General features: G+C 46.5%; 1 protein-coding gene and 1 long non-coding RNA gene across 3 annotated transcripts in view; one reads left to right on the forward strand and one right to left on the reverse strand.

The window, feature by feature from the left end:
• Positions 1–12,482, forward strand: part of LOC137842691 (uncharacterized) — a 57,761-nt gene that overhangs the window by 6,186 nt on the left and 39,093 nt on the right. The window lies entirely within an intron of this gene.
• CFAP77 (cilia and flagella associated protein 77) overlaps positions 1–12,482 on the reverse strand; it is a 58,985-nt gene that overhangs the window by 4,742 nt on the left and 41,761 nt on the right. Inside the window, exons 4-5 of the mRNA XM_068657010.1 lie at positions 7,048–7,150; positions 5,392–5,487 (exon numbers count right to left, since the gene is read on the reverse strand). Of these exons, the coding sequence (XP_068513111.1) occupies positions 5,392–5,487; positions 7,048–7,150 (199 nt within the window). The remainder of the gene's footprint in view (positions 1–5,391; positions 5,488–7,047; positions 7,151–12,482) is intronic.

Genomic DNA, 12,482 nt, shown 5'->3' on the forward strand with positions numbered 1-12,482 from the left:
TATTTTTTAAAGGGCTTTTGTGGTTGTTTACGTTCTGTTTACTGGTGCCAACCAGGAGATGTTGGAGAGCAGAGAAAATGGCAGAGAATGATGGGCTACTGCATCTGTGAGGGGAAGGAAGGACCGAGCATGGGAGAGGGGAGTGCAGGGTGCAATGAGGAGGTTGAGTGTGAAGCGATAGTGGCAGAGGCTGGACAACAGAAACGCCTTGCTGTGACTTGAGAGATTATATTGTAGTTCTGGCTGTTGGGCAAAACAAGAAAACCCAAAGAATCTCCATAAAGCAAGATAATTTATAGCTGGTTATCAGGGCCCGGAGTGTGCATTTAGTTACAGATGGCCACAATGTGGTAGGTGACACCTACATTGTTGCCCCAGTGGAGAAATGCAGGGATCAAGCCCTGGGTAGAAATATTTCGACCTATTTGGGACCTTTGTATTTAATTTGAGTTGTGCCTGTTGCAGGCAGGGCAGCCCTGAAGGCCCATGGAGCTGCTCCGGGTTGGACTGGGACCCACTGATTCATTTCGCTTGGGCCACTGATCAGCCATCTGGTGCCACTGATTTTTAGTCAGCCAAAATCCCAGCTGAAGAGAGGCTTGATCTGGTACCATGGTGACAGCAAGCTCTTGAACTCATTGCGCTGGTCTTCAAGTGCTATCAAGGCCACAGGAGACAAGTTTTCTAACACTCCAGCTCCATGAAGTCCTGTTGTCCTCCTCAAGCCTGGGAGGGTAAATGGTGCCTTGGAAAAGCCAGCCCAGTGTGTGCTGTGCGCATCAAGCACAGGTTAGTGTAGCACAGTCTGTGGCTTTTCTGACAACAATTGCAGGATTACATGAGCTGTGCTTGTCAGTTCAGCTCTTCAGACAAAAATAGAGGTAAGGCATTAAAAAAAAATGCACAACATTTTTTTGTGTGTGTGTTAAACCTCAACTGTTAATCCTGATGAAGGATCAGGCTGTGAGCACATATCGGATCCCTGGTGAGAATCAAATTCTGGAGCCCAGAATTTTGCTGCAAAGTTTATACAGTGGGGATTCCTCTAATTACTTTCACTGGAAATTTACCTGACAGAGCTTTCCCAGGTAATGCAAGGCATACGCGGGAGAGCCGCTCAGCCGTTGACAGAGCCTTTGATTTTGTGCCAGGTTGCAAATTAAGTCTTTTGCCAAGGTACCCGAACACTTGCTCGTCAATTGCTTATCGCTTATTCATATCGCGCATCGAGCACAGCTCGTTTCATCTGCTGGGGAAGGCAATGCGTGTTGACAAAAGTGTTGTCCAAAGTTGCTGCATTTTTCTTTCCTCCCTCTGTCTGGTCAAGTAAACAAGAATATTCTCCCTGGAAAGCCACCTTGAACGTCTGTGTAAGTTGGAATTCTCTAATGAGCGAAGAAAAAAATAAACCTCGCGTGTGTCACTGACACATGGTGTGCAGAGCTGCTTTGACACACGGGCAGATTCTGTCCTTTTACATCACTGCTGCGTGAGGTGTTGCTACCAAAATAAATGCCCTTCTGAGCTGACTTCACAGAGCCCTGAAAATCTATTGTCGAGTGGCCGGTGCTGAGCACTGGTTTGGATTATGACTATTAAAAATTCAGATGGAGGCAGCTGAAGCTCACCCTGGACTGCCTCTCTGCAGACGGCAAGGCTGTGGGGATGCTGTATTTTGGCAGCAACATATTTTCCAGAATTTGATGCTGAGGATGCCGTTCTGCTCAGACCAACACAATGCTAGCGATGGGTGATGTGAGGACAGGGCACATGGCATGAGCTGGGGGCAGGAGGATTTCTCTGTGCTGGGTGTCTGAGTTCTTACAGTCCCCAGAGAATGTAGTCCTACATCGACAAAAAATGGTCTTGGTGCACAGTTCTAGCTGTGATCACAAAACCTGAGCCCAGGAATCTGGTCACTGCAGGCAGAGCAAGGCAGAGGCCTTTGCCTTGGGGAGCGACTGGGGAAGAAGGGGAGTAGAAACATCTTGCTGAGGTGAATAAGGAGTTAACTTCTGCTGGGATTTGTAATAAATTAAAAAAAACCCTTTCCCTAATGAAGTGCCCGCCAGGATGTGACTGGTTCCCCACGACCTGCTTGTCTCCGTGAGCTGGGGGCCCAGGAGACCCAGCAGCAGGTCAGTCCTCCAGAGCGAGACGCGGAGCAGGAGCGCGCGCCCCCGGTGCGCCACAGCCTGTAACCCACACGGTTGGCTTAATAGCCTGGGCCATTATTCTAAAGCAGTGGGGCTGAAACCTAAATCCAAATGAAAACATAGTCAATTTGTCTGTACTTTAGCGACTGAATGGCTGGGTAATGCCATGCAGCCCTGGCAATGTAGGGAGCAGGCGGAGGCAATTAGCGGGGAGGGCAGAGCTCCTTTGTTTTCTCTTCTGCTTGCTCTGAGCTCTAGCACGGTGCCAGGTCTTGCATGGACCTAGTGGTAAGTCCAGCTTAACAGGCACTTGGCTGTCTGCAAGGGGAGAGGATGGGAGCAGAAAAATCCTCCTTGATGATCTTTATGGGTTTAGAAGGAACAACATTTTCCTGTTGCACCCTGCTTTGGATTACAGCCACCTCGCTAACAGGTTGTTCTGCAGGCTCAGAGCAGGCCAGGCTGTGAAAGGCATCTTGTAGCTGATAGGCAATGTCAGAGGGAGCACAAGGATGAGTAGCTTGAGGACATGTTGCACCCCTGTGCCTTGCACCAGCCTCAGGTCACATGGAAAAAAGCATAAATAATGGCTGTGGGGATGGGGGCAAGGGATTCTTTCAATGTTCTTGCCAAGAGTTAAGTTCTTCCCAGGCCATGAGCACCTTGTATAAGGGCCAGAGCGGGACAGTCTCACCGACAGACAGTAGGAAATATGCAGATGGAGTCTGCTAATGAGCTTGACTTCAGCTTAATTCTTCTGAAAACTACAAGATCTGTTTTAGTTAGGTGTTTTTGCTTGGACAGTGAATTGACTTGTTCTGCAGCTCCTCAGCTATCAAAGTGACTATTCACAGTGCAGCTTTTTGGTAGAGAAAGCAAGACACCTGGTCAGATGGGAGCCTTGCCTTTATTGCTGTCAGCTTTTGGTGATCCTGAGGAGGCCTTGTAGGGGTGGTGGGGAGTCTGAGAAAGGGGAGCAGCTCTAAGAGGCCTTGTAATTCAAAGCAGTTGCCTTAAATACCTGTGGTGAACTTTCTGCCACTTCATGTACAACTTTGCCCTATTCAGAAACTTCTCTGGCCTCTGTAAATTGGAGGACAGAAGAGCACCTGAGACCTGTACTGACTGTATTGAGTGGTTGTTTTTTTAGTGGTGTAGACTAAATACAGTGTTTTGGTAAATTACCTACAGTAGCCGATGCCGACAACTGTCTTCCCCAGGTCACTGAGTTGGTTCTAGGAAAGCTATAAGTTAGTTATCCACCACCATGTTAAGGCCTGAGAAAGATTTAATGAGAATAAAACTTGCATTGGAACAACTTCCTTGCCTCTTTGGAGCACTGCTCTTTTTTGTCATCCCTGTAGTGGAGGGGGTAGTAGTGAGTGACTGCTGGAGTCCCTGGGTTTGGCTGAGTTCGGATGAAGCACCAGCTTGTCTTTCAAGGCTATTGCACCACCACCCATGTAAAAAACCGGATAGAGATGGTTAAGGCACGGTTTAGAGACTATTCAATGCTTTTTGAAGCCATCAGCTCTCCTTGGGGTGTTGCTGCTCATAACCGGGCAAACTTTTATGGATGTTTGAGATCATTTTTCCATGGAGAAAACCATGTACTGAAACTCAACCGAGCAATGAATTTCCTAATCCAAGTTCTAACATGAATAGTGCATGTTAGATCTGCAGCTGGGGAAAGGTAAACCGTCCAGGTTAATGCAATGAGAAAGGAGGAATGAAGCAAATCTGTAGATGCCAGGCAAAACAAGATGCTCCTCCTCCCCTAGATGCTGTTCCTAAGAAGGAAAGGAAGAGGAGAGAGGAGAAAGACTCAAGTGGTGTCTGAGACCTGTGGCTGGGGGAAGAACCCAAGCGCAGTCCTGGATGAAACAAAAGAGAAAGCATGAAGAAAAACAGAAGCTGAAAAATGAATAGTGATGGAAAGGTCTGGGGTGAGAGGAGCTCTAAAGAGGAGGCTTGCCCCAGTATCTCGTGTGACTTACACAATCTGTTTAACAGCGATCGGTCATGTTCTTTCCCTGACACTAGCCGCAGCAGCAGCTTTGTGCTGACAGGCAGCTGGGATAAATGATTACTGACATATGCTAATCGGACAGTCTTAGACAGGATGTAAAAGGAATACATCAAGGTGGTGCAAAACATATTTCTTGGTCGAAACTCTCCAACTTGTACAAGTAAATTAGCTTCAGGAAGTCACAAGGCTCCTTCATTGTTTTAAACTGCAGTTAAAAATCAACAGCAGAGCAAAAATAAATTAAAATAAAATAAAATCCCAGAACTATCAGAACAAGGGCTGGGGCAGAGGGCTGAGAGACTCTTTGCAGTGGTATCTATCAATGCCAGATATGATTTTGGCCATGTAAACTCCCTCCAGGGCTTTGCTTTCAGACTTTCTGGTGTCTTTCTATTTCCCCCTGCCCAGTTCTTCTCCCTTCCTTTGTAAAATGCCCCCTAGCTCTTCACTTGAAGTTTCCCTGTAATTTACACCACAAACAAAACTAACAGAATTTGAACAAGTACCCCAGAGCACAGCAAGATGCACAGATGAGTTCAGGGAGATGTTCAGATCCCATTGCTAAAACAAGAAATCTTCACCCTGGCTCTTATTTGGATCAATTAAAGGAAGTGTCATGCACATCTGTAGCCTGGCTAGGCCCTCTGCTTGGTCACAGGGTGAATATTGTTAATCAGGTAGTTTAGATGGGTATCAAGAGCAGGTATCAGGAAACTTGTAGTTCTTGGGGTGAAAATGCTTCTTGAGACACATTAATCTGGTGTGGCTTGAATTAGTTATGCTGAGAGCTGATAAAATGTCAGACTACCTAAAAGTAGGTTTGATTGTTTCACTCAGGTAGGGCAGTTGCAGAAATGCCAGGAGGGAACAAAGGTCAGGCCAACACTAATGGGGAAGTATAGCAAGATGCTTCTAATCTGGTAAAGATCACAGAAGAGTACACATTTTAGAAAATAAGTCTCATTAAGCCCTTTGTCTGGTCAACTGCTGCTTCCCTTCCAGGCCTGATGTCTGCAGAAAGCATCCTACCCTGAAGTCCGATAGGGGCTGGAGTTTAAGCACACCCAGTGTGGGAACACTTTAGGGTCTGAGTTTCAGGGAGCTCTGGAGTAAGAGCTTCATGTCTACCCTCACGTGATAAGGGTATTACCAGGGAACACAGGCAAGTTTAGAAAGTGTCTCTGAGTTCAACCAAGTACTCCATACCTTCTCCAGGTGGGGCAGGTGCCAGAAGGACTCCTCCTTCACAGGTACTGGCTGTTTTCGGAGAATTGTGGTACGAGTTTCACGCAATTTGTCTTTCTGTAATCAAAGATACACCAGAACAGGCTGAAATGGCACAGCTATATACATCAGGTTGGTGTCTTGTGACATAATGATGCTGGGATGAACCAGTCTAAAAGTCACTTTGGACTGATGATCGCTAGTTCCTGGTCTGGGTGGTCTTTCGTGTCCATGCAGCTAATGCTGATATCTACAGCACACTGAGGAAAATGTGGGCAACTGCCAACTCTGAGCTTCATGTGGCATCTCAGTGAGGTTACCACTGCCTGCTAGGAGCCCTGAGCTACAGCCCTGGCTCATCACTAGCTGGGAGAGTTGTTTCCACCACTGCAGCCACAGGGAAGATTTCCTGACTGATGTGTTTCTCTCGTGATTAATTGCAATGTACAGTACTTGATGGTCCCAGTACAAGCCAGTGCAGGTACCTGGTGGATGTCTTGGCAAAAAACATTCTGTGCAACTGCACAAAACCCTGGGGAATCTGTTTGCTTTGTGCTCTGGTTTGTAGGTCTGTGTTACTTAACCCAGTAATTGGGGGCTGCAAGCTTCAGGAACTTGATGGAGAGAACTTAGTGATTAAAACATCAGTCATTACTAGATAAGTTAGGGATGCATTTTTCCAACATCCTGGGCTTGTGCGTTCATAAAATAGCTGCTAATTAAGAACACTGTATTGCACTTCCACTATAAAGCATACTTTGTGATGGCAGTAAGCCCATTGAAATTGGTCATTACCATATTAGCTCGACTCTTCCTTGAGTCATTAACTAATAAAACAGTCATTGGCTGCTTTTAAATGTTATTACAATATTGCTATGTTTAACAGCTCTAACAACTGCTCAGGGTGTGTGCATCCACTGTGACACGCCAGGATCAAGGCTGGTGCTGGTCCTTCCAACATTTGGCTGCTCCATCCTTTTGTCCACTGCTGCAGGTAACCTGAGCAGAGCTGATGCTGTCCAAGGACAATCTGCAAGGCTTCTGGCAAGAGGATGGCATTAAATACCAAAGATAACTTGAAACCTAATGCTTTGTTGCAGCAGAGCTTTTAGTATTGTGGTGATGCAAAAAGAGCTAGAGCCTCCATTTTAATTGATAACAGGAGTTTAGCTGGGCACCCTGTGACCAGGGACATATTGATGCAGACAGATGCTTAATGATAGCTAAAACGGTGTCTCTGTGGGACAGGTGCCTAAGCCTTTTGGAAGGCTTTGACCAAAGCACCACTGCCCTGAGCTTGCTCAGCTCCTGTGTATACCTTCAGATACAACAATACTTTAAAATAAACCTTTCCTTTTGTCTCCAGTGCACTTTCAGGCATGCACACTGCAATTTTCACATCTGGTGCTCACTCCCATAGCATTACCCTGCAGGATATGCTCTGGCTGGAGCCAGGCCCATCTTTGCTCAGAAGCAGCTGATTTTTATTAGGCTTTGCCAGCCTTCTAGCAGTCAGAGAAAATGGTTTCTCAGCTGGGACTGCTCACTGTGATGGACAGAAAGAAGCCCATCTATTGTGGGGTGGGATGGGGAGTTCATGGCTGGTAGCAAGCAGCAGTGCTGTTGGAGTATTATTACCTTTTTCTTTTCCACTCGCAGGGCTGCTGTCAGTGCTCTCTGCTGCTCCATCCACAGCTCCTTGTATTTGTGTTGGAAGACGTCAAAAAAGGGAGTGGAAGGCCTGGAAAAAATGTTCAAAGTGCAATCATATAATCTCCAGGGTTAATGCCTCTCTCTACCTCCCTGTGCTGATTCCCTTCCCTGCTCCTGGAAAATGTGAGTGGTGAGAATGTGAAAATGTGACTGCTGTGGTGTACAAAGAAGCCCAAACAGATGCACTGGGTGAGAGGACAACTGACAATCTGAGTCTGGAATTAAAACAGACTGAGACACTGTCAGGTGTCTGCAGCACAAAGGGGAGCTGAATGACTGAGCCCCTCTGGTGCCCCAGTTGCACAGAGCAGATTTATTTGCCTCTTGAAAAAGGGCACCAGCAAGTGTCCCAGCCAGTGGGGGCAGCAGCAGGGGGACTGCAGATGACTACAACTCTAGATAAATGGTAAAATTAGAAGTCAATTTATTTTTGGTCAGTTTACCTACACTAAGCTGGCATTAACCTGACCAAGTTGCAGCAAAGCTGTGGCCCAGACTTGCTGAGCCTCGCTTTTGCCAAGGGAGGAGGATGCTTTAACTTCATCAGCCACCGTGGGAGGTAGAATTGGCAGTGGCAGCAGTGGAACAGCAGGGCTCTTGCCTTGAGGACAGCATATCGCTTATCACTGTGGTTGTGGTGCTGTTCCTCTCCCCCAGAAGCAAACATTAGAAATCCCACGGGAGAAAGTGATGGAGGACCTGCAGCTGAAATTTTATCGGTCTTTGTCCTTGCACACCCTGCTGGGGAGGGACTTTTTCTATCTCAGCAGCAACCAACGACACTGTGGAGCCACCAGCTTTGCTCACACTTGTAGCTTGCTGTGCCTTCAGCTGCTGCTCCTGGAGCAGCAAGGCAAGGGCTTTCCCTGCCTGAGCAGGGATCTGAGCTGGGCTAAACGCTGGGTGGTTCTGGGCCACCAGAAAGTGGCTTTCTGGAGAGAGCTCGTGTACCAGGCCACAACTGAGCTGGTGCTTCAATGGTTTTGTCAGCAATTGGCCTGAAATCATCAGCAGCCAGCTTTTAGCGGTCTGGAGGATCCTTGACAGTAGCGGAAGGCGCCAGCAGGGCATATGCAAATAGTAACTCTTCTGTTTCTTGTTCCTTCACCCCTGTGGTGACTTTTATTACTTAATTATTGCACACCACATGCTTCAAAACAGCCTAATCTATGGTCGTGTTTTCTAATGATACTAGATGTGCAATCCAGCAATATACATCCCAAGGGGGCATTCATATCAGAGGAGACATCCTTCTGCGGACTGCCCGTTTCATAGATCACATGCTGCAGGGCTTTTCAAGGCTTTGCCTACAAAAGAGCTGCATTGCTCCAGACTGTCATCTGGGGACACCTTGTGCCAAAGGGGACACTGACATTTACCCTTGGCTTCCCTTACGGTTTGGTATTTCGTGCTGATCACAGCTGGGCTAAAATATCTACAAAGGATTAAAAGATGTGGCATAGCTGTGGTTGAGCACCTCGTTGTATGGTGTAAATTTGGTAGTCCTTGCACATGCTTGTGGTGAGCCTTGTGGGCTTGTTTCCTTGGTCTGACCCTTCAGGAGCTTTCCTGGTGTGTGTGAATAGCAGGGAGGGATGCAGGAGAACACGGAGCCTTTGTGTGTGGTGTTTGATTATTGATTTTTGTGATGGCTGAGTGTTTTCACCTCTCCATGGAGGTGACTTTTACCATCTCTGGTGGACCAGCCAGTTGGTGACTGATTAGTCCACAGCTGGCTTGTAAGTAAATGCTTGAAAGGACACATTTGGGTTGATGCTCTTCAGAGACTCTTCCCTGCCGTGTGATTAATCGCATTTAAATCCTGATCCAGCAAAGTATAGAATCATGCCTGGAATAATACATGCATGAACTGTCTCTGGGAAATTAGTAGGGATGACTCGTGTGCTTAGTTACATGCACGGGTTCTGGTGGGCTGTAAGATGCAGTGCTTGATCTGGCTTTTCCTCCCTCCTTAGAGAGAAACATTGAGAAAGTGGGGCAGGGAGCAGGGGATATCAGGCAACACTTTGACTAAGGTTACTGGAGAAATTTTAGCGAGGCAGCTTTTTCTTTGTAGGTCGAATGCTGCTACCGTTGGGGTGGACGGGGAGTTTTGGCCCTGATATCGGTGTCGTTTGGTGGTGTGGCTCACTGCAGCTGGCCTAGGGGAAAATGTCCTCTCACCTTAATGTTACTTGAGGACAGGAATGAACTGCTTGTGTGCTCCGTTTCCCTCTGTCACCCTGCCCAGATGTCGCTCCTCTGAGCTGGGAGGATTTTGCTGTTACCCTCTGGGGCTGCTGTTTTTTGGGGGTGGGGGTGTAGGCAGAGAGCCATCTGCTGAAAGCGCTTATTGTGGATTAAAACCTGTCTCATTCAGAGCAACTCAGATCTCCTTGTTTTGGCACAAGCATCCTGCCACAGAAAGGGAAGGGAAAGAAAGTTCTGATAGGATGTAACAAATTATTTATAATTGTCGGAAAAAATAATCAGCCGCTTCCTTTTATAGTCAAATAGTTGGAGCCACTTCTAATGTTGACATTTCCTAAATATTTTAGAATTTATCTATGCACATTTTCAAAACTATTATCCCTGAAACAGTCCCTGTCTCTTTAATAGACTCTCTAATTTACTTTCAAGAGTGAGGCTATAGACCTATTTTCAACTGAAATGACAAGCGCCTGCTTACTTGGTTATACAATGTGGTGTGCTAGTCTGCCAGAAATCTCCTGGAAACGAAGCTGCAGCTGTTCTAATAGGCTATTTTACTGTGAAAACAATGTTAAAAAGTATAATAAAGTATTAACAATATTAAAATAAAACAGTGTAGGCCTTAAATGAGCTACAAACTAGTTAAATCTATTCTATTCAATATGAGCCTTCAGTGCTTTGCAGCTGATACCTCAGAGCTGGGATTTATCTAAAATGAAGGCACCAGGGACATGCAAGGGAAATGGTAATTATAATTTGCAAACATTAGGCTGACACTTTTTTGTGTATGTGTGTATAAATTCTGACAGCTGTGATTTGTGTGGCGTGCCAAATAGTGTACCACCAAGCCGGGAAGGGCTCCCTTTCTGGCAGGCCATCCTCAGAGCAGCAGCTCATTAAAACTTTGGAGAAGGAGAAGTTGCCGAAAACAGGAAGGCGTCAGAACCATCTGAGGGACTTTTGGTACACGCTTGTTGAAAGGTGTTTGAGAAGAGAGCCTTGGGTCTGACAAACTGGAATTTTAGTACGCCTCTCCGTTCACAGTGGGGCAAAATAATTGGTCATCAGTGACTACTAATTTGGTTTAGTAGCCAGAGGCATTTTTTTTCTTCCTAGAAAATCAATGACAGTGCCGAGGTCTGTTCAACGTGATTCAGCTCAAGACGGGTCCTCATTTAGCTCTTGATGCTTCTTCCACTGGAGACAGCTATTTTGTTAAAATGAAATTAAAATCTATCTATAATGCTCAGCTCTGAGAGCGGCACCCGTCAATGCCATGCTGCTCTTGAGGTTTCAAGGTTGTCAGTCTCCCCTCAAACTTATTTTCAAAGGTTTATACATCAGCGGGGGAAAAAAAAAAAGGTACTTGGCAAAAGTGGATACAAAGGACTTGTGCTCAGGAATGGTTTTTATACTGGCTTAAAAGATGCAATCAATTTTATTGCTGTATTGTAAAAGGGTAAAAACTTGACTTGAGATTGCTTTTTTTTTTTCTTGTATTATTCAAAAGCACAAGGGCTCATAAATATTTTAGCGCAAACTACAGCCCTTGGATTTTCCTGGTAGCCCTCCAGCCAGTGCAGCACAGCTCCTGCCTTACTCTGCCCGCTGATGGTCAGGACAGGCTCTGGTGGGGAGCAGAGGACACTTGCATGGGCATTGACTCCCTGGTGGCTGCGTGGTTTTGGGGCTGCACCAAAAGCTCTGCTCCCACGTGTGACCCTCTAATTTCAAGGGCAGCTTAGTGGCAGCAGGCTCTGGCACTGCATGGGTGCCTATACAGTAGATAAATCATATCACTGATATTTTTACAGTTGTGATATCAAAGCTGTGTTACAACACCAACAGCTATCCTGAAACTTTAACCCTTTCTTGAAAGGTTAATGAGGCTTCGTTTTCTTAGAGTCAGCCCTTGCTAGCTCTTTCAATCTGAGATCATTTCATCTTGGTGTACAGCCAGGATCCACATTTGGGGTCTTCAGCCCACAGAGCTGTAAGAGGCACGGCCTTTGTACCCCTTCCTCACTTCCATTGTAGTGTGAAGGATTTATCCCATGGTGGTACTGTCCATACAGAGCTCTCTGTCCCATCTTGTGGCTGGGGCTTGGATGGCCAAGCTGGCGCTCTCACCAGCACAGATCAGTTTCTTGCTGGGAACCAGTTCGGTATCCAGTGTGGGGCTCCTCGGTGCAGCCAGCATAGATTATCTTCAGCAAATAAAGCACAAGCTGGGGTCTGTGATTCTGCTTGGGGCCTTGGGGTACCACCAATGCACACAGCACTGAGGCATTAATGCTGTGGTCCCTCTGCCCTGAAAGGGTGTTTATAGTACAGGAAAACTCTGATTACAGTTCCCTTGTACTGCTATATTGTCTCCCTTCCTCCCTTGTTACTGATGGGCTAGAGCTAGCAATCTATCTACCATTAATTTGTCTCTGTGTAGCCCAGCAGGAATCTGGGGCATGATTACAGCTCTGGCCCTTGTGTGAGAGCCGGCACGGCCCCGGCATCCCCTTGCAAACTGCCTGGCTCTGCCTTGCCTTAATTGTTCCCCTTTGGCCAGTGGACCTGTCTGCTCTAACAAGGGCAGCGAGGAGGGCCGAGGTAATTGAAGCACTTAGCCACCCTCCCCAGCATTGCCTCCTGCAGCTAATTAGGAAAGAGGGCCGCTGGGCTCTTCGTTATTTCTTCTAATTGTTTGTGGGTTTTGCATAACAGTGAATGGCAGAAGAGGGATGTTCAGTTAGCGGCGGATTCTTGACTTTGAAATTTGTATAAAAGGTCACTTACAATTTGTTAACACTTTCACAAAAGTGAATTCAATTAGCGGCTCCAGAAGTCCCTGCACACATGTGCATGTGTTTGTAAGAGGGAGAGATGGAAAAACATGCAGAGCGTGGATGTAAAGGCTCTTCGCTTTCCTAGGAAGCTTGTGGACTATACAGCAAAGTTATAGGCCCCTTACAGCTTTATGGTCCTCTAAATAGGTCCTGGCAATAAACCCATGGAGAGGCCTGAAAGATCATTTTTAAATGATCTCCACTTGTCCTCACTTTCCATTAACCACTGAAGAAAATAACAAGAGAAAAATTGGTAGAAAACACTCGGGGACCAATTTTTTTTGCAGTCTTTCCACTGGCAAAACTCCC

Source organism: Anas acuta, chromosome 20, assembly GCF_963932015.1.
Source record: "Anas acuta chromosome 20, bAnaAcu1.1, whole genome shotgun sequence".
Lineage (NCBI taxonomy): Eukaryota > Metazoa > Chordata > Aves > Anseriformes > Anatidae > Anas > Anas acuta.